The sequence below is a fragment of the Papaver somniferum genome, unplaced genomic scaffold, assembly GCF_003573695.1.
Source record: "Papaver somniferum cultivar HN1 unplaced genomic scaffold, ASM357369v1 unplaced-scaffold_114, whole genome shotgun sequence".
NCBI classification, from domain to species: domain Eukaryota; kingdom Viridiplantae; phylum Streptophyta; class Magnoliopsida; order Ranunculales; family Papaveraceae; genus Papaver; species Papaver somniferum.
This window is the reverse complement of record NW_020620381.1, coordinates 892,140-916,479: the sequence shown is the minus strand read 5'-3', so window position 1 is coordinate 916,479 and position 24,340 is coordinate 892,140. Positions and strand designations below refer to the sequence as shown.

The 24,340-nt window shown below is 38.6% G+C and overlaps 3 protein-coding genes and 1 long non-coding RNA gene across 4 annotated transcripts; 2 read left to right on the top strand and 2 right to left on the bottom strand.

Annotated features, from left to right (window-relative positions):
• Positions 1-10,598: 10,598 nt before the first annotated feature.
• Positions 10,599-12,545, top strand: LOC113328711. Its single transcript, XM_026575733.1, has 5 exons — positions 10,599-10,658; positions 10,904-11,361; positions 11,442-11,699; positions 11,802-12,131; positions 12,204-12,545. The coding sequence occupies exons 2-5, from the start codon at positions 11,167-11,169 to the stop codon at positions 12,543-12,545; spliced, it is 1,125 nt and encodes a 374-aa protein (XP_026431518.1). The 5' UTR covers positions 10,599-10,658; positions 10,904-11,166.
• Positions 12,546-13,153: 608 nt separating this feature from the next.
• Positions 13,154-14,323, top strand: LOC113328710 (putative nuclease HARBI1). The gene has a single exon (XM_026575732.1). The coding sequence runs from the start codon at positions 13,154-13,156 to the stop codon at positions 14,321-14,323; it is 1,170 nt and encodes a 389-aa protein (XP_026431517.1).
• A 43-nt stretch (positions 14,324-14,366) lies between these two features.
• On the bottom strand, positions 14,367-15,045 carry LOC113328740. Its single transcript, XM_026575756.1, has 2 exons — positions 14,692-15,045; positions 14,367-14,658 (listed from the first exon to the last, which is right to left on the bottom strand). The coding sequence occupies exons 1-2, from the start codon at positions 14,989-14,991 to the stop codon at positions 14,494-14,496; spliced, it is 465 nt and encodes a 154-aa protein (XP_026431541.1). The 5' UTR covers positions 14,992-15,045; the 3' UTR covers positions 14,367-14,493.
• A 39-nt stretch (positions 15,046-15,084) lies between these two features.
• Positions 15,085-15,359, bottom strand: LOC113328739. The gene is made up of 2 exons (XR_003349535.1): positions 15,206-15,359; positions 15,085-15,126 (listed from the first exon to the last, which is right to left on the bottom strand). It is a non-coding gene; the product is annotated as an uncharacterized LOC113328739 (long non-coding RNA).
• Between the last annotated feature and the right edge of the window lie 8,981 nt (positions 15,360-24,340).

Below are 24,340 nucleotides of genomic sequence, written 5' to 3'. Positions count from 1 at the left end.
TTACTTGATCCATCCCTTTCTCTCTCTCTATTTTGAATCTTTATATAGACAATTTTATTAGTAGAAGACAACATTAGTTCACGTTCGGGGTTTCAGTTGACCGATTCTATTTCTGTCTCATGCGCCAGGATTTTGGAGGCTGTCACTCTCTATTATGTTGTTGTTTGGTCTTTTCGTGCTTCTTCTAGTGGGGCTAGTATTTATGTTGTTATCTCGCGTGATGGCCTATCCGTGTTCTATAATTACTCGTTCACTTTGTCTTCTGGTAATCATTAATTCTTCGTGTTTGGGGTAGTTTTATCCATTACGAAATTTGTATAATTGTCTTGTGTGATATTTTCACCCTTACAATCAGCTAAATTATACAACAACTGAGTGTGTGGTCCATTTTTTTATATTCTACCACAGTGAGACGAATTAGTGGAGAGCTTTGTGGTTCTAAGGACGCAACAAGTGAACTCAACAAAGAAAAAACCACTTTGGGGCCACAACCGTACTTCTAAGGTTACATGCTGTAACGCACCCCTATAAGTTTTAGTTTTATAAATACTTAATTAGGATCGTGAACTTCATGATAATCACACAATAAAATATGAATAGATTAGTCTAAGAGAAATACCTTACAACGCTAATCCGTAATACATCACCGATTATTTTTGTGTAGCCGTAATACCTTGTGGAGGTCTTTGGTTTCTCCTTCTTCACCTCTTACGTTATGAATAATCAATTCTCCGAACCCAATACCGAAGGCTATTGTGCTCCTCTTATAGGCAGAAGGAGGACCAAGTCCTTAGGGTTTAGTGTTGGCATTAAATCTCGACCGTCTATCAAAGAAGAAATATTAGGAATAATTCCATAAATGAAACCGGATATAAGTATAGCAATAATCTAGATTACCAAGATTATTACACTGGTCCAAAGGAATATTTTAATCATATAAAAATATTCTTACAACCCCAAGTGGTGATTCTAATCAGTTTCCCATTGGTGGTCCTTGGATAATTGTTACCATTCAATATGTATTCGAATCATATTCTTTAATGATTTTTTCACATAAGCACATATTGTTTTTGGCTACATAAGCCGACAAAGCATTTTCATTGCCTTCACCGAGCGTCAGATATAAAAATCATTTCGTCTATCTAGCTATAACTGTAATTACTACTGTTTACTTCCATAACAGTATATGCTGTTATGGTTCACATTCATAACCTTGAGGTAGAATGTAAAGCTAGGTGTTGTGCTGAGAAGTTATATGTTACTAGAAGGTTATTGTTAGAGAACACATGGGGAGTTTCCCTAGAATGGTTGGTAATGTGAATTGGAGGAACCATCCATTCTGATGAAGCTGGACAACACATGGGACAAGACCGCTATCGGCCAACCAAATGTTATATTACACTAGGTGGTACGCCCGTGCTTTGCACGGGCTGAGTCTGGTTTTCCTAAAATACCTCCCGGAGCATCTCCCGTGCTTTGTGGGATACTTAGAATATTTTAATTAGTTCAACATTACTCTTCCCATTTATAGCAGAACGAAGCACTATTTGCAGGGTTGCGGGGTTCTATTATTCAAATGGTTATTGCAATATTAGTGTATCAAATATCTTCCAAAACTAACATAGTAGACTTAACAGCGGAGGTAGTAATACCTCAAAATTGTAAATAACTAACTTTCGCAAAGTAGAGAATCCAAACCAAATAGCATCTACAGAATTATGGATAGTCATTGTTTTCGATATTGCTTTTGAAACAATCAGAAACCATGAATATATCGTGGTTGAAGTGAAAGATTATGGATAGTCCTGCTGATTGATCCTGTTACGCTAAGGCTTGAAGATTTAAGGGCAATGCGTATGAAGATACGTAATGTCAATGGGATCAACTCTATTCCGAGAGTTCTTAATCTGATCACAGATTATGGTATCTTCACGGCTTACGTCTCTGTTGCTAGCATCATTGCTCCAGAAAGAAAGCAGGCGAAAGATCGGGAACCGTTGATGAGAGGGGCAATTTTCTCGGGGTCAAATCACATGCCGGGTTCGGAGGATATTCAAAGAGCATCTACAGATATCCTCCCTAATTCTAGTAACTTTGTAAACTCTCCCAGGAAAGTTTCAAATTCTCCGAACTCAACGGATATGTCTTTGCCTTATCCAGCAAGGCAGGGTTTACGTAAAACGGGTCATCATGGATCTGTAAACAAAAAACGGAGGAAAAGTAAGCCCAAAAAGAAAAGTTCACATACCTCTCTGCGACAAAACCTCATATGGAAGAAGATTGATAAGTTGTCATTAGCTGTTAACTCACCCACAGACATGGAGATAGATTCTTTCATCCCAAAACCGGCCTTCAAATGCTGTATCAACGAAATATTTGACCAACTATCTTCTCCTCCATCCACCAAAAAAATTCATCCACCGATAATGACAAAAGATGTCACGAGAACATCCTCAAACCTATATTCCATCATCGACCCAATCCCCAGAACCTTATACGATCATCCTCCTTTACCTCGACATAATATCAACACCCTTATGTTGTCTCATGCTCCTCTATATAAACCTCCAGTTCATAATTCTTTGCTCCCTCTGCCTACTCCAACCTATCCTAGATGTGTTAACAAAAGCTCCAGTTTCATCTTCCCTGAGTGGGTTTTTCATGAAGTACAACGTTTATTCAATCTTGGCATCAATCTGGGCATCACTTTTAACAGTATGCCAAATTACTCTAAAAGATTTTTGTCCATCAAAGTTAATATGGAAGGCCCTGTACATAAGAGCTTCAGAAACTTATCTGTACTCGAAGATGACTTTGCCGTCCAAAATATTGTCAATTTGGAGGGAGTTCAACCAGTGTCAATCCATGAGCCTAAGCCAATATTCTTACCTCTAGGTGGCCTAATTGATACTTTTATTGCTAACTTGTATGCAGAGGATACCTCAAATTCCTCTCCAATGTATCCCCCTGGGTTTGAGTCTATTTCTACAGATACATCAGATGTTGTTACAGATCTCTTAGAGGTTTCTTGCCATAACACCGGTGTGGAGGAACATAGTGTAATACCTAAAAGAATGGTAACAGAGTGCAGAAGACTTGATATTTCTCCTCTAGCTCTCGAGCAATCATATGTGAAAACAAGGCGTATTATCAAAAAACGGGTACTCTCTTTTGATAAATGAATTTACAAATACTCTCATGGAATGTTCGAGGCTTATGCTCACCCAACAGGAGATCCATAGTGAAAAAGATGCTACAACTCATACAGGCCCCTGTTATTATCTTACAAGAAACCAAGATGATGCGCTGCTCAGCTTATGACATTACTCAGATTTGTGGAAAGCCGAATTTTGGTTGGACTTTTCAACAGTCCAGGGAAAGCTCTGGGGGTATGCTTATTCTTTGGAACAAAGATTTGATAGAAGTCGAAGACTCTTTAGTGGGAGAATATACTCTATCAGTCCAATGCATTAACAAACAAGATGGTTTTCAGTGGGTTCTTACAAATGTTTATGGGCCAAACAATCCTCAAGATAGAGCTGAGTTTTGGGTAGAAATGGATAATATCTACAGACTTTGGGAGCAGCCATGGTGTTTGGGAGGTGATTTCAATGTGATCACCAAATGTAGTGAAAAAAAGGGTTGTTGTAGAATCACTAAGAGCATGAAAAACTTCTGCGACTTCATACCTCAACATGACCTTATTGATCTTCCACTTAAAGGGGAAAGATATACCTGGTCAAATGGTCAGTCTAATCCTGTTATGTGTAGACTTGATCGATTTCTCATCTCTCCAGCTTTTGAGTCCCATTTTCCTCTTGTTTCTCAATTAGCCAAATCTAGACCTACCTCTTATCACATACCTATCCTCTTAGACATTTCAGACCCATCCTGGGGTCCTAGTCCTTTTAGGTTTGAGATTATGTGGTTTCTGGAGACTGGTTTTTATGATCTACTAGAAAACTGGTGGAATTCTTTTTGTTTTGCAGGTACTTCAAGTCTAAAGCTTTGGTACAAACTTAAAGCACTGAAGGAAAAGCTTAAGGAGTGGAATAAGCTCACCTTTGGCAATACAAACACAAGATTGAAACTGATGTTGTCAGATATTCATGTTCTTGATAGTTTAGCTGAAGATACGATGTTAAATGATTCTCAGATACAAGAGTTAGTAGAGTGCAAAAAGTACTTTGAAAAATTTACAAGAATGGAGGAGGTTTCCTGGAGGATTAAATCAAATATTAAGTGGATGCAAGAAGGAGACAAGAATACTGCTTTTTTTATCAGGAAGGCTAGTGCAAGGAGAAGATATAATAGAATCAAACAATTATACATTGATGGGGTCTTGATTGATGACAGTCTACAGCTTACAGAGCATATTGTAAGTTTTTATGAGGATCTTTTTAAAGAATAGGAGATTATTAGGCCGGTTCTGGAAGGTTTTGATTTTGAGAGCATAAGTTCTATTGAATCTGCTATTTTGGATGCTGACTTTTCTGAAGCTGAAGTGTTACATGCAATTCAGGAGTTAGGACATGATAAGGCTCCTGGTATAGACGGCTTTCCCATTATGTTCTTCCACAAATGCTGGAGTTTCATTAAATCTGACATCATGGGAACTATGCAGGAATTCTGCAATACAGGTTGTATAGATACCAAACACAACTCCACTTTTATTACTTTAGTTCCTAAGAAAGATCATATAGAAACTATTAAAGAATGCAGGCCTATTTGCCTTCTTACTAGTGTCTACAAAATCCTATCCAAGGTACTTGCTACTAGGATGAAATTAGTTCTGCCAAAACTCATTTCCCAGGTTCAATGTGCTTATATAGAGGGTAGACAAATTACAGATGGTATTCTGATTGCAAACGAGTTGGTTGATTCAAGATTAAAAGCTGAAAAGCCAGGAGTAATCTGTAAAATCGATTTGGAGAAGGCCTTTGATAGAATCAACTGGAGTTATTTGGAGTTTATGTTGAGAAAAATGGGGTTTAGTAGTAAATGGATTAACTGGACAAAGTTTTGTTATTCTACAGCTACATTTTCTGTCCTCATTAATGGTTCTCCTTTTGGTTTTTTCAAAAGTTCAAGGGGAGTTAGACAAGGTTGTCCCATGTCACCTCTTTTATTTAACATTGCTATGGAAGGTTTCTCTAAATATATTGATAGGGCAGCTAATGCTGGTCTATTCAATGGTTTTTCTATGGTGGAAAATGGCTCTGTGGTAAATCATTTGCATTATGCGGATGATACTATCTTTTTCGTCGACAACAGTAAAGAAGAGCTCACAAACTTGTTCTCAATTTTGCACTGTTTTGAGTATATCTCAGGTTTGAAAGTTAATAAATCTAAAACTCGACTGATTGCAATTGGAGATGTTCCTCTAATGAATATTTGGGCTGCAGAGCTGGGATGCGCAGCTGATATTTTGCCCTTCTTATACTTAGGCATGCCTCTGGGAGCTAAGTCTAAGTCTAAATAAATTTGGGTGCCTATTCTGGAGAAGTTTGATGCACGTCTTTCTACCTGGAAACACATCTCTCTATCCAAAGGAGGTAGGTTAGCTCTCTTAAAATGTATTCTAACTTCTCTTCCAATGTACTACTTCTCCCTGTTCAAGGCTCCAATTTCTGTGATCAAAATTTTAGAAAATAAAATGAGGAATTTTCTTTGGGGAAATAATAGTTGTTCTCACTTGATAAAATGGGAAATGATTTATGCTGATAAAGATAGAGGAGGGTTAGGAGTTCTTAACTTGAAGCTTATGAATATGGCTCTTTTAGCGAAGTGGAGTTGGAGGTTTGGTGTAGAGAAAACCAGTTTATGGTATAAGCTCATAGTAGAGAAATATGGTTGCGACTACTCAAATTGGGTTCCAGGTCCAGTTTTTTCTTCTCATGGAGTCTCCTGCTGGAAAACGATCTCTGAAACAAGAGATATGATTACTAATAACTCCTCTTTGTGCATTCATTCTGGTACTAGAGTGTCCTTCTGGTATGATAAGTGGATAGGTACTTCTTCCCTGGCAATTTGTTTTAACCATCTTTGCAAGTTGGATAGACATCAATTCGGTAGTCTGGCTGATCACATTACTCCTGACGGTGCATGGAGATTTGATTTCAAGAGAATTCTTAATAACTTGGAAGTGACTCAGTTAGCAGGGTTACTCAACGTTATTGGTAGTGATCCTCCTGTTGTAGACACTCTTCCCGATACTAGGCGTTGACAGCTTCACAACTCAGGCGGTTTTTCAGATAAATCTCTTTATCATACTCTCACTGTTGTTGCTGGTGTTGATAATTTTCCACATCATTTCGTAAATAAGAATGGAGTTCCACCAAAAGTCTCTTTCCTCTTATGGTGTGCTGTTCATGGTAAATTAAACTCCTTAGATATGTTAAATCGAAAAGGGATGGAAGTTTATAGCTCTTGCATTCTTTGTGGTAATTGTAATGAGTCTCAGGAACATCTCCTACTACACTGTAAAGTGGCATATAAAACTTGGATGACTGTTATGCCTAAAACGCATTGGGCGTGGGTGTTCCCAGAAACTATGTATTCGCTGGCTCATTCTTGGTCTCATAGTTCTCTATCAAGTAACGGTAAGGTAGTCTGGGATCTTATTCCCTCTGCAATAGTCTGGATCCTGTGGAAAGAAAGAAATTGTCGCATCTTGGAGGACAAGTATAGTTTCAAGACTGATTCTGAAATTGCAGTGGATGTCAAGGCTCTTGTGCTGTCCTGGGCTAGTGCTGCTGGAAACAGGGTTCATCTGAATTTTTCAAACTCTGTTTATAACTGGGAGACAGTGTTCGACTGAGTCTCTAGTTCTTCTTGTTTGTTTTGCTTCCTTTCTTTGTTTTGTCTACCTTTTGTAGACTTTTGTATATTCTCCTCTTTTTAATAAATTTTCAACTTCTCATAAAAAAAAAAAGTGAAAGATATAAATCATTTTATTCACGGTGTACTCTTCCGTTCATGAAGCATGATATATAGTACAATTCCAACCCAAGATATCCAAGGGCGATTTGTCCCACTTTCTTTTTGTTCCTATCAAAGTTCATGTTCTTGCAAGGACTCGAATAAGAATGATGAACGAAAGTTGGCCAGTATCTTCCTCATACCGTCTGGAATACCCCATAGGTTCGTCTTATTTTAGGCTTTCTCGAATCTAAGAGCGATGAGAGAAATGTTGACCCTGTTAAATCCCCGTACCCTATGCAAAACAGAGACATTGGTTCGTCATGAGATTTAAGGAGAGTTTACAAAAACTGTTTGTACCCCTAATATTTTACATCAAAAATGGGGTAATTTAGGCCTCAACATCTCCTCCTATTAGCTAAGGACGGTTCATTGGGCCTAATATACTCCTCTTGTTAGCCAAGTATGGCTAACTAGGCCTCACTAGCAAAACACTCTATCCACAAGCCCATGAGCAAGAAGGAGTCCGATCTTGGCACATCCCTTAAAGAGTGTGCACGTAATATTTCGATTTCCACTATTGATTTAATTTAGGTAGTCATGTAACGAGGATCATGACATCATCAAGAAGTCACAGTTAACGCCGTTAGCATATACCCAGAATATTCCGTTAACTGCTAACGTCGTCAGTATTTTCCGTTAAAGTTAAAGTTGACGTCATCTACTGATCATCCCCTCCAACGCCGATTATCTTCGGCGGCAACGGTACAGTAGCAGGTGACCGACGTCCATGCCCGACAGGCCGACACCTCCGGCCAGCCACCTCCGTTCATCCGTCGGAGAACAACGAGGTTTTCCTGTCCTTCTCAGCGTAGCATATTTTCATGGCCCCTAGATGTTTCCACCCCTCTACTATTAACTGCTTGATATTCACGCTGCATCCTTGTTAACTCGGTCGAGCCAACTCACCAGCCGAGCCGAGTCAGCGATTCGGTGGATTTATCAGCCCCAGTTCAGTTGACTTAAGGATGTTTCCGGCCCACATCGCTGGCTAAGCCAATTACACTATTTTTTGGGCTTGGTTTCTTAAACCCATTTTTGTTTGGCTAGTTCCATAATCTATAGGAATGTTACAGAAGGTTACAGAATATATTCTGGAATATGTCAGGAGGCATGCAAGGGAAATTAACACAATTTTTGTGGAGGAGGTATGCACGGAAGTTAATGCAATTTGTGTTGACCTCGAAATTAGAAAAGACCAAAATTTGCAGAATATATATAGGAAGCAATCTTCCCTCACTAAAACTCGTGTGAAAAACTCTAGCTAACTTAAGCATCAGATGGCTTTTTTGCAAGTACTCCCCTACATTGTTCACTTGGAGAAAAGGCAACGGATCAATCATCAACTAATCATCATCAGATTCGTGTTTGAGGTAGAAACATTTTCACCATCCAAACCGAAAGATTTGCAGAAAATGCAGAAATGATTTGTGTAGTATACAGAGAAAATGCAGTAATAAGTGGTTTTCGAGACAGTCATGGAGCTTACGCACATGCTGCATTTCACGCCATTGTGATGGCCAACAAAGATAGTGAGTTGTAGGTTGAGCAAACATAAACTTCAAAACAAGCAGGACTTGTAAAATGGACATCAGGGTGATCGGTAAGTTTCACTTAGTCTTCTTCTTGGAAAGGTAGTTCAAGATAAATTCAAAAGTTTAGTAAAACCTTAAGAGCTTGCTCAACAATCGAGTTATCATCTTGCTTTTACGTTTTCTAATCCGCTCCCAGTTTTTTATGAGCTTAAAGAAATCATATGAATCAAACTGGACCATAAAGTTAAATCCACCAAAGAAACTTTGTTATTATACCAAATGAATGAACTCTTTAAAGTTTTCAATAGAATTTGATATATGGATTTATGAAGCATTGGAGAGTATTATTAGGATTTAGGAACGATCCAGACAAATGAACTTGTCAATATGATAACGAAATAGAATTAAGGAAGCAATTGAAACGTGTCTAGACAAATAAAATTAACTAAGGATAGGAAATACTAAGTCCTAAGAGCAACCACAGTCATGAAACGGACCAAATACCAAAAGCCAGACTAAAAACCAAAAATTTTTGGTATTTTGGGTGACCCAAGCGCAGTGGGATAACACCAAATTTGGTGAAGCGTAACTTACACTAATGCCCGATGCCAGACGTAACTTATACTCACGTCTGTTGATGAAGCGGATTTTTATTATGCGTTTGAATGAAATGGAGGTATAATGCCCGCTTGATTGAGGCGCAAGTATAACTAACGCCGGATATGGGACGGCGATGGAAAGTGCGTCTACTGGGACGGAGATGAAAAGTGCGTATCACTCGTACGGAGATATAAAGTGCGTATGTTTCGGGCGTTAATGGATTATGCGTATGTTTCGGGCGTTAATGGATTATGCGTCTGGGTGAGACGTTTATAGAAGAAGCGTCTGAGTGGAACGTTTGTAATACCTGCGTCTATGTGGGACGTTTGTAATACGTTCGTGTGAGAGGGACGGTTGTAATACGAGCGTCTGAGTGGGACGTCTGTAATACATGCGTCTGAATCAAGCGTTTGTAATACGTGCGTCTGAGTGAGGCGTGCACGGAAAATCCGTCTGGATATAGACGTGATTATCTCTTCTTCTCCTCCTCCTTTTACATAAACAGTTTTTACAGAAGAAAAAAAAAAGACGAAAACAGACGAAAAATCTAGGGCAAAACCTAAATCGAATGTGACGGAAATTTGATTGGGTGCGGGGAAACGAGTTCTTGCGAAAGAAACGAGTAATCTTATTCGTTAATTGGGTGCGGGGAAATTTGATTGAAGATTAAAGGTATGATTTGTTTTTGGGTAATTTGTTTTTGGTTGGATTGAAGATTAAAGGTATGATTAATTAGGCTGTTTTTGGGTGGAATGAGTGGATTGCATGTTGATTTCATTAAGCATAACCGTGTTTGTTTGATTTCATTAACCATATAACATGAGGTTACTGTTACTGTTCTTTGTTTGATTATGTTTGATTATGTATAGAATGATTTGAGTGATAGAATATGAATAATTTGTTTGTTTGATTATGTATGAATAATTTTACTGATAGAATACAAAGGGGAGATACAAAATGTTGTTGTTCATCTTCACTGATAGAATAATTTTACTGATAGACTAAGTTCACTGAAATCCATTAAACATGAATTGTTGTTGCTCACAAAGGGGAGATACAAAATGTTAAACAGTTGTATTATAAAGACGGTGTCTAGATTTTTTCTGTAAATTTTTTTGATCTTCTATACTGTAAGTAAATAAAATATAATCTTGGGGTTTATTTACTGTAAATTTTTTGGATTTTCTATACTGTAAATTTTGATCTTCTATAATATAGAATAGAACTTTTTATGGATGCTGTAAACTCAGAAAAAACAATTACTAACTTGTATTTATATCGTGCTCAGATGTTGAGCAGAATAACGTCGAGATTTGCACAAGGAAAAAAGATGAATAATAAGAAACGCAAAGGTAAAGGTCCAATGGAGCCTGAAATAGACCCTAATGTTGGAGATTTGGAAGTTCCAGATACCGGGTTCGATGAAGATAGCGAAGATGAAACAACACCGTCCGTGGTATCCCTAGATAACTACAATTGCCTGGAAGATAGTGACAAACACGCTTCTACAGATATTACATATTCAAGCGATCCAAAATTCAGGTACCAACATCGTGGTTCACTCTTTTCGGTCATTGTTTATTATAAGGAGATAACAAAACATAGTCCAAAAATTAAATACATTATCGACAAGGCAGGATGGGGACGTTTATTATCCATGGAAATAGGAGAAGCATCACACCCAGTGATTGATTATCTTGTTGAACGTTGGTGGGATACAACGCATACTTTTCACTTCCCTTTTGGTGAAATGGGATTCACGCCGCTTGATTGGGTAGTGTTGACAGGATTGAGTATTGGAATTGGGGATGATGTTCCGTATAACCCAGTCAAGTACAAATTTGATTATGTCCGTGAGCATGTTTTTCCAGAAATAGAAGAACCCTTAGATTATGAAGATCCCCCAATCTCTGGAAAAAAACGCCCCCCGGCACAGTGGATTTCAGATGCAATCACAATTAAATTTTTGACTACGTATTTCAAAGAAGATATCTTGGTTGCAGCTAATTTGGATGACAAACTAGCAGAAAAAGTGGCGAGGGCCTTTTTTATGTATGTTTTGGGAAATTTTTTCTTTTCCAATGCAAAGAACTACATTGATGCGGCTTGGTTAGCTGCTTTTGAGGATCTAAATGCAGTTGATATGTATGACTGGGGTGGTCCTGCTTTTGCAAAATTGTATGTGGCACTCAACGCATCTGGTAGGGGACAGAAGTCATTATCTGGGCCGTTCCAAATATTAGAGGTAAATTATTATTTATTTTTATTTCATTTAAATGTATATTTTTTGGCAGTTGATTTATTTGGTTGGTTATGATGGAGTAGTTTTGGGGATATGAATATCTGGGCATATGTAGACCGTGCGACCCAACTAGTGAAGAAAAATGGCCAAGAACTTCCCGGTGGAAAGCGAAGAAAAAGACTATCGATATTGTTCACTGTAGGAATGCGCTTAATCAGTTGACTGCAGACATCGTGACATGGAGACCGTGGGAATCCGCCATTGGTGTTCTTGACTCTGATGTTGGTCGCAGGGATGTGGAGCTTTCAAACAAAAGGGTTATATTTACTTGGATTGGCAAGGTCAGTTAGTACTTTGTTTTTATATGAACATTATTACTTCAAAGTTATCATTTTATCCTCAGTTGAAGAACTTATTTTCTCTGATTACTGGTAATTTGACAGAATATGTGGTACCTAGGAGAACGATCTTGGAGGCAAAATCATCCTACTTTTGGAATTCCTAGAAATCCACCATTTAAAATTGGCGAGGTCAGTCATGAGAAAGCAAAACTTGTGAAAGAAGCTGGATGGGTAGATGCAAATATGTTTGTGAAAGCTGTTTCATATAATATGTATCTGCGATATTGGCGACATGTAACTAACTTCCATCAATTCGTGACCAAAGTCGATTGGGTAGTTGAATTACACGGGGTTGATGGTGACCGTGTTAAACACCTTATTCAACGACCTGCTCAGCATGTACCTATTCCACCACCACAACAATTATCATACGTAAGTACATCCCGTCATTATATTAAAATATATGGTAATCTCATTTTTTAATTATTTTTTTTTAAACGACAGCCTGAAGCTTATAATCTAGTTCAAGAACATGCCGATTTTAATCGTGCGTTTCGCGAGTTTGTATTATATGAAACGGAAGACAGGATGATACGTTTAAAGGCAAAAGATGAAGTAATACGAGGCCTTGCAGCTCGTAACAATTACCTGGAGGATCAGATGCAATTCCGTATGCAACAAACGCCGCGTCCCCCTATTGGATTCGGCAGTTTTTCTGAAACTATCCCACCAGCGGTGTGGGCTCCAGTGAGTCAAGCATCAACAATGTCATCTGTTAACCCCCATCCGAGAATGACGTTTATCCCACCACGGCAAACACCATCGCATACTCCTACTGATGAATAAGTAACTTTTTAGCCTCCACTTTGGATATGTACTTTTTAGCCTCCACTTTGGATATGTACTTTTTAGCCTCCACTTTGGATACTCCTACAAAGTGCGTATGTTATCTCTATATAGGGTTACTTTTTAGCCTCCATTTTCAGACTCCATTTTCATTCTGACATGTTGATTTCTTTTCAGCCTCCGTTTCGGTACTTGTAGTTTAATTAGTGTTATTTCTTTTTAAGCCTTCATTTTCAATCGGTCAGTGTCGCTTCTTTTTAGCTATAGTCTTAGTCTTTGCAGTGTCAATTCTTTTCACTCGCATTTTCAATCTGCAATGCCATAAGTGTCTATCATGTGTCTATAAAACCAATACTACATATCTCGGTGAATACAAACCAACACTGCAAATATTCTTCTTCTTCGAACTCTCCCAATCACTTCTCAAACTATACATTCCAATGGAATACTGTGACAATAACGCTGAATCTTCTTCTTCTTCGGACTCCGAATTTTCTTCTACTTCTTCTTCTGCGATCTCTGATAACAGCTTTTACTCATCAGATGAAGATGCGGTTGCATTGAGCCGAAATAATCTAGCAGTTAGTTTGGGAACTGCCATTACAAGTATGAAATGGTCTCATACTCGTATAAAAATACCAAGAAATCGTGAAGCCGGAGATATACTTCTCTGGAATGACTACTTTTCTGACAACCCCACCTACCCAGCTAACATATTTCGTAGGAGATTCAGAATGCGGCGAGAATTGTTCAACCGAATATTGGCAGATGTGGTGTCTAGAAATCCTTATTTTGCTCAAAAAAGAGATGCTTGTGGCATTCTTGGATTATCCCCTCATCAGAAAGTAACTGCAGCAATCCGAATGTTAGCTTATGGATGTGCAGCAGATGCAATAGATGAGTATTTACGCATTGGAGAAACCACCGTTTTAGAAGCAACCCGTCGGTTTTGCAAGACGATTGTGGTATTATATGGGAAAGAATATTTACGCTCACCAACTGCGGGTGATGTTGAACTGTTGCTGAAAGAAAACAAAGACAGGGGATTTACTGGGATGCTGGGGAGCGTGGATTGTATGCATTGGAAATGGGATAGATGTCCGTCAGCAGAATCAGGAGTATACACCGCGTATAAAGGGAGTGAAAGTATTGTGCTAGAGGCAGTGGTGTCACATGATCTCTGGTTTTGGCATGCGTTTTTTGGTATGCCCGGCTCCTGCAATGATATTAATGTAATGAATCGTTCTTATATTTTTCGAAAACTTATCAACGGGAAAACACCACCGGTGAACTTTGAAGTAAACGGGCATGCATATGATATGGGATATTATCTCGGTGATGGCATTTATCCACAGATTGCTACTATTGTGATGGCCATTAAACAACCAGATACACCGAAAAAATATAAATTTTCATCGATGCAAGAGGGAGCACGGAAAGATGTAGAGCGTGGATTTGGTGTACTGCAACAACAATTTGCCATTGTCAAACAACCTGCACGAATGTGGAACCCGGATGTGCTTGCCTATATAATGAAAACGGTTATTATTTTACATAATATGATAGTGGAGGATGAGTGTCTTCCCGGTGATTGGCCACATGAATATGACTCACGTAGCAGGTCGGCACCGGTGAATATATCGAGGGTAGGTACTGAGGAACTTTCCAGAATGAGAGCTGCACATCGGCGTCATGCTATACACAATAAAGAAACACATTTTCGCTTGCGTCAAGATTTAATCGAACACATATGGTCAAATTTTGGAGATAATTATTAAGTTGGGATGGAAATATGTTGTATCGTATTTCTTCATCGGAAAATATGTTGTAACGTTGCTTACTAATGTACTATTTATCATATAAAAATTAAAATTCACTAAAATTGACTAAAACTCACTAATTTTTTTATTAATGATAAATATTAAGGTTCAACTAATTCGGTCATGCTTTAAGATTGGTTTCTTTTGCGTTGTAGTATTTCCATCTTTCGAAGTTCGAAGTACTCTCTTGTTACAGTGTCCAATGTAGAGACATCCTTCAACATTATGGCCAAGTCATCGTCCGCTTCTTTCTTTAAATCGAGTTTTTCTTGCCTAGCTTGTTTCGCCGCAAACTTTGCCGCAGACTTAGCTTGTATCGCCGCAAACTTTGCCGCAGACTTAGCTTGTATTGCTTCAAACTCAGCTTGTCTCTGTCCCATCTTCATTAGTGATTGTGCTTTGTAATGTTCATTGAAACTTTGCTGCTCCTTAATTATATCCTCTAGCATTTCCTCCTGGGCATTGGATTTTGCTCTCCCTGTTTTCTTTAGTTGTTTCGATGCTTTCTTCCCCAACTGACGCTTACGTGTGTTCTCTATATCTCCAATATCTAGATCATCACTGGACTCGCCTGGAATTGTTTCCTCAATATCAGCGTTTTCCTCACCACTCTGAGAATCTTCCATTTCTTGGCCTGAATCAAACACAAACGTCGACCGTCCTGAATATTTGATACTATCTTTTAGAATTTTGTAGCACTCTTCGTGCTTAAATTTTTTGTTACCATTACTTTCTTTGAATCGCTTTCTTATCTCTTCAACCTGTTATTATTTTCAATACTCATCAGTTCCAATTACATGTATATAATTATTAAGGGTGCAAAAATTGACGATTACTTACCCTCGAGACTTCATTCCATCCGCTATGATATTCACCATCAACTTCCAACACTTTTGCAGAATAAAGTGAAACCTGTCTACTGATTCCCTGAAATCGACTCTGGATAGAAGTCCAAGTACGTTTTGGTTTACAAGGCAGGGCTTCTTCCAACTTATCTTTGATCCGAATCCATAATACTCTTTCTGGTTGATCGGTTCCGGTAGCAGAATCTTGAGATATGGCTAAATGGATTCTACATATCATTGTATCTTCTTCTGTTGTAAAATTGGGACCTCGTGGTGCCATATTTCTATATTTCTTGAAATAGAAATTATAAATGATAAGATTATGCAGAAATAAGTTTGTCAAATGCTATATATAGATATACGAAAGAGCCGTTGCAATCTATCAAACGGTCGGAAAATCAGAAAACCAAAATCAGAATTCCAAAATATAACCGTTGGCGCACGTAATACATGCGCCTGGTAACGGACGCTCGTAATACATGCGCTCCGAACAAACGCTCATAAGTTAGGACGACGGTGAGGAGGAGTATAAAGTCCAGGAAGAGGGACGGTGGGTTGGGTGACAGCAGTGGAAGTTTGAGAAAAAGGGTATGAAATATTATATGACGGATGGATACAGGAAGGATAAGACTCGACATTAGAAGGGGTATTTGTATGGAGATTTGTGAATGGGAAGACATTTTCATCAAACGTTACATGACGAGAGATAATAATTTTGTTTTTGGTAAGATCAAGGCAGCAGTATCCACGGTGGTTGGGAGGAAAACCAAAAAAGACACATTTAGTGGAACGAGGGACAAGTTTGTGAGGAGTTGTGGATGAAAGATTTGGATAGCAAATGCAACCAAAAGTACGAAGATGTTCATACGTTGGTTGTCGTATAAATAATAGACAATGGGGAGCGAAAGTTAAGGACTTTGGTGGGTAGAAGGTTATGTAGATACACTGCCATATGAAGAGAGTGAACACAATATTTTGGGGGAACGGAAGCGAGAGACATAAGGGTACGGGTGATGTCATTGACACGGCGTATCATGCGTTCGGCCTTGCCATTTTGGGAAGAGGTTTGGGGACAAGAGAAACGAAAAACAAGACCATTGTCACGAGAAAAGGTATGAAAGGAAGATTTGTCAAATTCACGGTCCATGTCACATTGAAAATATTTTATTTTACGTTTAAATTGAGTTTGAACGAAGGAACGAAATTCCAAAAATTTGCTGAAAACTTGGGACTTGAATTTTAATGGGTAGACCCAAAGATAGTTTGTGAAATCAACAAGCAATATAAGATAATAGCGAAAATTGGTATTGATATTTAAAGGGGAGGTCCATAAATCACTATGAATGATATCAAACGGTGCAAAAGTAGTGGAATTAGATTCATAAAATGGCAATCGAACATGTTTACTGACTTGACATGAATGAAAAAGTTTGGAAGAATTATTCTTATTACAATAAATAGATTTTGTAGGTGGCTATGCCAAATATCTGGGGAAAAGACGGCAAGAGAAATGGGAGAAAACTGGGACGATTTTGTAGGTGGCACGGCAGAGTTGGTGATAGGGTAGAGCTCCCCAGAACTATCACAACGAAGGATAATCTTCCTCGAACTCAGATCCTTCACAGAAAAACCAGAAGGATCAAACTCAGCAGATACACGATTATCAGTGGTGAACTTACGAACGAAAACTATGTTTTTGATGATATCGGAAACAACAAGAGTATTTTTGAGTTGAAGAGTACGAGATGGAAGGGTTATAAGTTTGGTACCACAAGCCGTAACTGGAATGCTATTGCCATTGCCAACTAAGATGGATCGTACATTGCTACAATTGAAAACGTTATGTAAAGTACCTGAGTCAGTAGTTAGATGCGAAGTAGCACCGGTGTCCATGTAGAAGGCATCATCTGGTTGTTGTAGATGCATGGAGCTATACGCCTCGGCGATATCCGTGGGTTGCAGGGACTCAGTTGTAGGAGCAAGGAATGCTTGGCCACGACCACCTCCAGAAGATCGACCACGTCGGTTGTTGCGGAAGATGGAATTAGGTGGGCTGCGGAGTTGCTCGAGCTGCTGCCAAGGAGGCTGTGTTGGGTAGGGGAAGGGTGGAACAGCCCAAAAGGGAGGCCAGTACGCTGGGCTTGGCTATCTGGGCCCAGAAGGAGTTGGCAGCAGTGGTGGGCTTGCATTGTACAGAGTATCTGGGCCGTATCCAGTTCGTCCGTCAGTCTGCTGGGCTCTGGGAACACGGGCGCTGCTGTGCTGCTGGGCTCTGTTGCGCTGCTGATGGGCTCGGTTGTTGTGCTTCTGGGCTCTGTCATTCTGCTGCTGGGCTCGGTCGTTCTGCTGGTGGAAACCATTGCTGTGACGGTATGTTGGAGCAGCAGCAGCGAAGGCGGACAGAGATGGAGAGGTGGAGTGATGAGCTCGTCGGATTTCTTCAGTGCGTAGTTGAGATCGAGCGGCATAGAAAGTAGGCATGGATTGTTGTATAAACGAGGCTACGGTATTGTATTCCTCCGGAAGACCGTTAACCAATTGGGTCACAAGACGTTTGTCGTTCATTGGAAAATCAAGGTCACTTAAACGATCGGACAGTGATTTTAGTTTTTCAAAATAATCATCAACACTAGCACAATTAGAGAATTTAAGATTGACAAACTTACTTTCGAGATGTGCAGCACGGCTGCCTTTGTTGTCTTGAAAAAGAGTCTTTAGGTGATCGCAAATCTCCTTTGCGGTTTTTCCTTTCTTGATAACGGTAAGCATCAAATCCTTGGTCATGGTGGCAAACATCCATTGACGACAGAGAGCATCTAGTTGTTTTTCTGTGACGGCATCAATATCCACAAGTTTTGGGAAACCATCAATGAGAAAAAGCAATCCGTGTGCTTGGAGATAAAGCTCAAAGAGAAAAACCTAAGACGAATATTCATCTTGTTTGATATCAAGGATAACAGGGATTAGGTGTTTGATGTTTGTGACAGCAAAAGCGGGGTGAAGAAATTTCTTTTCCCCTGCCATTGTTTTAGAGTTTTTAGAAAAGGAATCGATGGTTGGCTGATACCATGTCGGATGGAGGATAATTTCCCTTGAGAATAATGTTCTCTAGGAAAGTCTTTTATTATTGAAAATACAATTGTTATTAGCGAGATAATCCTCCTTATTCCAAATAAGGGAATGCAAATCATAAATATATTCTATTAGCAACATCCAAAAGTAAGTGAGTTCAATTATAGAAAGATCCCATCTCACCACTTTAGCATCACAGAAAATGATATTTCGAAAAAAGTTTTTGGGGGAACCCCATGTATAACGAGTAGTTTCCTTCAGGGCTGCCGGACCTTGAAGCCGGAGGGGACCTGGACAGATTGATGGATTCAGTTACTATTTATTCTCCCGGTGAGTGTTTTTTCTTCTTCGTTTCAAGTTAAAGTTTATCGTTTAATTCCCCTGGGTTTATTTTTGGCTCTATTTTGATATTTTGTTTGGGTTAGCTTAATTCTTCTCTCTTGATCTTTTAAAGTCCGGTCTCATCTTAGAAATCGAATTTTGAAACCTTGTTGGATTCTACCCTGGATTTCATTGGAGACTGTTCGGATTAGAAGTTTGTCAGATTCTTAGTTGTAGAAGCAATTGAAGGTTAATTAGTTTATTTGATTTTGATTCTCGTTAGTGGATGAGATGGATTAAGCTTATGTTTTTTCAAAAGTGGGAGAGGAAAGTTTTAGTGATTTAGTTCTCTGTCAATCTTCAATCAGGGAAGAAGATTGAGTCAAGTCGGAATAGAGGTTCCGTGAATCGGAACACCTCAAAGTCGCCGGAGATTTTTTTGGTCGCAATGTTCTTCCTTTTGCTTCTGTTTGTCGGTTAATTACCACGTCGTCTTCATTTTTTTAGTTAATAATATCCTGTTGTTATCTGGAATATTATTGTCGAGGGATTTTTAATACTGAGGGAGTTACTCATATATATTTATTTGACGGAATTAGGTCTGCACATACTCCGGTACGGCCCGGTTTTCTTATGGAACCGGTCCCTGTACTTGGTGTTGACCGGTACCTGTACCTGGAGTTGTACAAGTCCTCCGGTACCGGTCCAATATAAGTCCAGTAACGGGTTTTTTACCTGACCAAACTCAAAATAGAAAAACTGACTGTTCAAAGTTCAATATTACAACTTAAGTTCAAAATAAACAAAGGTTTAAAACAATATTACACATTTCAGTTCAAAATTCAACATTACAAAATAGTAAAAACAACACTTCCAATCAGGCATTGGATGCACAACCTTCACTTGCAATCCTAGGCCACATATATGCACTTCCTCTTCAATAAGGCCAGTGATATCACAACCTGTGATATCAAATACATAAGAAGTTAAGAACTCACAATTTTCCACCTCCCAAAAGATGGGTACTGTCTAAAACCTGTCTATATACTAAGAAGTAAGAAATGCTTGTTAGAAATGAAATTAATTACTTTGTCCTGTATCATTTAATCATAAACGTCAGTTACAACTGCAATACGACAGAATTTAAGTGCAATACATATTTTAAAATGTCTAATATAGTATTTGTTCTTAATCTTAGCAAGGTTGGAACATAGTTTGAAGTGCTATTGAGAAGTGGGAGCAAACTATGGCCATAGAAAGACACCTCAGTAGTCACTAGTCAGTACTAAGATAACGAAATTTGGGAATTTGGATTGTAGTCAAGTCAACAAATCCCACTCCAAGAAGAAAGAAATTGTCTCTGAGTCTCTGACTCAACAATGAGGATTATAATTGGTGTTCGTACCAAAACCAAACAACTTTAAGCTCAATTCAATTGCTAACTCATTGTTCTATTGCACAAAAGCAACAAACTTGCACAAAACTAGGCAGAATTGAATTAAAACATGAACATGGGCATTGGGTTATCATATAAACTAAGTAAAAAATAAATCCAAGTTAAGAAATAGATTTCTTTCTCCTTTTCACACTTTTGTTACTCCAAAAGTGCTTCAAATGAGACATACACATACTGAGTTACTGACATACAAGATACAACTAAATCTTCATAATTGCAAACCATTCATAGTTATCACACAGTACATAAAGAAGATTTATGTCTTCGAATTATCAAATCTATCTCAAACCCTAAATCATTCACAACAACAAGGTTAATTTCATAAGATAGATTGCTCAATCAATCTCAAACCCTAAATCAATCACAACAACCTGCTTGAGTATAAAGTATAAATACTAGGGTTAGATGATTAATCAAGCGATACTGTTAAAGTGTTTTCAATTTCTAGGGTTTTAAATCAGAAACAAAAAGGAAATCGAAAAGATTAGAGAATCGATTTACCTTTGGTGTAGTAACTAGTAACTACTAACTAGTAAGACTTGATGATGATGGTGATTGCCTGGTTGGTAAGTGCAGTTCAGAGAAATTAGATGAAGAGGCAGCTCTTCAGAAGGGAAAAAAGGAAGAAGAAAGAAAAATGAGAGCTGAAAGCGTTACTCAGAGATTAGATATTAGGGTTCTCTAAACTGGATGGACGGATAGGATTAATAATGTTAAAGATCTCAACGACTCTAATCAACCGGGACATCTGGTTCGGTACAGACCGGTACTCCCCCTAGAACCGGTGCTTGTACCGGTAAACTCCAGTTCCTAATTTTCTGTCACGGTCCCTGTACCGGTCACTCCGGTACCGGTTCGGTTCCGGTCCGGTATTTTCGGTTCCAGGACGGTACAGGTCCTCTTGACCGGTTCTTGTGCATCCCTAGACGGAATCGTGTTTGTCGGGGCAACATGTTTTTTCTTTTCGTAGCGACTCTGATTTCCTTTTAACAGAGTAGTTTTTTATGTTTCATCTATTTTATCATATGGCAAGCTATTTTTTCTCATACTGAATCTCAATAGTCTTTGGTCTCCGTCTCGGTTCAGGTAGGCGTTTCGGCACCCCTAATTTCCTTATATTACTAGTGTTATACGTTTTTCGGCTATTTTCGTATTTTTATTTAATTTTAACACATTTATTTCTTAATCTCAGGCCCAAACCTATTAAGTTCAACCAACAACCCCATTTCTAGTCTGGAATATCATTCCACTCTTTCTTTCTTTAAGTCCATTATTGAGCCCAATCTCAACTTACCCTTTTTAAAACCCAATCCTAAATTTTTCTTCATACGCCTCAATACCTTTTTCAAGCCTCGTCAATTTTGATTCTCTCTCGTCATATCAAGGCTTCAAAATGAGCATCCTAGCTTGGAATTGTAGAGGAATTAATAACCCAACAACCATAAAACACCTGAAAAGACTGATATCACTACATAAACCCGATATTCTTTTCTTATCAGAAACTCTAGCCGATGCAGCCCACATGTCTCGACTTGCCCAAACCCTTCGATTCCAAAATCATACCAATGTCCCCAATATTGGCAGAAGAGGAGACTTTGATTTATGTGGCAGAACAATCTAAATGTTCGAGTACTTTTTAAATCACAAAGCTACATACACGTCATCATATCGCCCCAGTGCCGAATCAACCGTGGATGTGTACCGGTATCTATGGCCAGCCACATCCAGAAGCAAGACATGACTTTTGGCACGATTTTCCCACTCTCTTCCCCGTTATCAGCAATGTAGAGTCATGGGTATTATTAGGTGACTTCAACGAGGTGATGAACCAATCATAGAAAAAAAAGGAGGATCACAAGTTACATATGCTTAGACACAGCCTTTTCTCACAATGATGGATCAAATGGGATCTATGGACTTAGGATTTCGTGGAGATCCATACACATGGACAAACAATCAACATGGACAAGATAATATCATGGAAATATTAAATCGAGCCATTTCTACCCCGCATTGGCGCACGTAAAATCCACATGCAGGTGTCACTTATCTTCCGAGAATAGCTTCTGATCATGCTCCAATTCTTTTACATACCAAAGTAATTGATTTCCACGGGCACAAAACCTACAAGTTCGAGCACCTTTGATTAAATCATCCACAACTCAAGCAGATAGTCGAAACAACATGGAATCACCAAAATGACTAAGAAACGACTCTAGATCTCCAGCTAAAGCTTTTTACAACTGGAGAAATTCTCATGGAATGGAATACAAAAAAATTTGGACACCTTCCAAAACTAATCAAGAAATCAACGGCTCTGATTCAAATGGCACAACATCAATGTTCTATTCACATTGGTGCTGAACTAAATTATTGGTTAAACCAGGAAAAGAAGTTTCGAGTTCATCACTTTTTTTAGCTACAATGTCATGAGAAAGACTAGCAACAAAGATCCAAAATCCAGTGCGGGGGATAACAATACAACATTCTTCCACACAAAAGCTACTATTCACCGAAGATGTAATAACATACAGCAATTGCAAGATTCACAAAACAACTGGATCAACGATAAAGATCAAGTAATCCAAATCATCCTCGATCACTTTACTGATCAATTAACATCCCAAAGCACAACAATAGACGAAGAACTCTTCGCACAAATCACACCCAGACTGTCTTCAAGACAATGCACAAAGTTAACGAAAAAGGTGATTACAACGGAAATCAAACAGGCTTTGCTCTCCATCAACTCTGAAAGCGCTCCGGGACCTGATGGATATACTAGTAAGTTTTTCAAAGTTTTTTGGGACACCACATATAGTCAATTAATAGCCATGGTCCACAGTTTTTTAACACAGTAAACATCCACCCACTCATGAATCATACCAACATAACCCTCATACCGAAAACATACCATCCTTCAAAACCATCCCAATTTAGACCAATCAGTCTCTGCAATGTAGTTTACAAAGTCATATCAAAAATCCTGGTCAATCGCTCACGTCCTCTGCTTCCATATCTCATAAGTCCATATCAGAGCGCCTTCGTCCCACAAAGATCAATTCATGATAACATAGCAATTGCTGGAGAACTATTCCATCATATTAAAACTTCCGCTCTTACCAAAGATCCAAAAGTAGCCGTGAAATTAGATATTAAGAAAGTTTATGACAGCTTGGACTGGGGATTCATCAGAAAACGCATTCACAAAAATGGGATTTCAAACAAAATTTGTAGAGTATATTATGTTATGTATCACTACAGTTACCTATTCAATTAACATCAATGGTACCTCTCATGGATACATCACCCCTAAGAGAGGCATTCGATAGGGAGATTCTTTATCTTCCTATATTTTCATAATATGTGCAGAAATCCTATCAACCAACCTGGGAAATTTGGAAGCACAAAATCTTGTAAAAGGGCTAAACATATCTCAAAAAGATCCACCTATCTTGCATCTAATGTATGCGGATGACCTCCTAATCACTTACAAGGAATCTCCGGAAGGCAATGCTCACCTCAGAAGACTTCTTCAATCCTACAGTTCTTTAGCGGGTCAGGAAATCAATGCAACAAAATCAAAAATAATTAATCATCCAAGACTGCAACAACATCAGCTGGACACTATTCAACAATTTTTGACATGCCAACATCGCCAACCCCACCAATATACTTGGGAGTTCAGTTTAAAAACGAGAGAACCTCTAGTCACATTTTCGACCCACTGCTTCAACGTCCAGCGAGGAAAGCTCAAGGATGGATTACCAAATGCCTTACTCCAGCAGGAAGATTAGTACTCATTAAACTTCCTTAATTCATACCTCAAACCACCTAAGCAAACACAACTATTTCCTATTCATATACACAAAAAGATAGATCAGATTGCTAGGAATTTTTTCTGGGGTCATGACTCAACATTTAAAAAACTCCACCCAATAGGATGGACCAAACTAAATAAACCAATAGCAAAATCCAATGATTTTATATTTTTATTACACGTTGATTAATTTTTCCCAAACCACTTGTTTGGCAGAACAAGTGTACGAACAAGTTGGGGTTGGAATGGGGGAAGCCTCTAATTAGAGAAAATTAGTAGTTTACACCTCCGATTGAAGGAGTAACACTAAACATTGTCATTTCTCTTAGGAGGGAACACTATACCACAGTTGAGTTTGACTGCATAATAGTGGGTTTGTTTCAAGGAATTGGAAGCTGAGTAATCCAATTTTTAGGGAATGCGCCCAATTCTGTGTTTCGAACGGTGAAATTGAACTATAT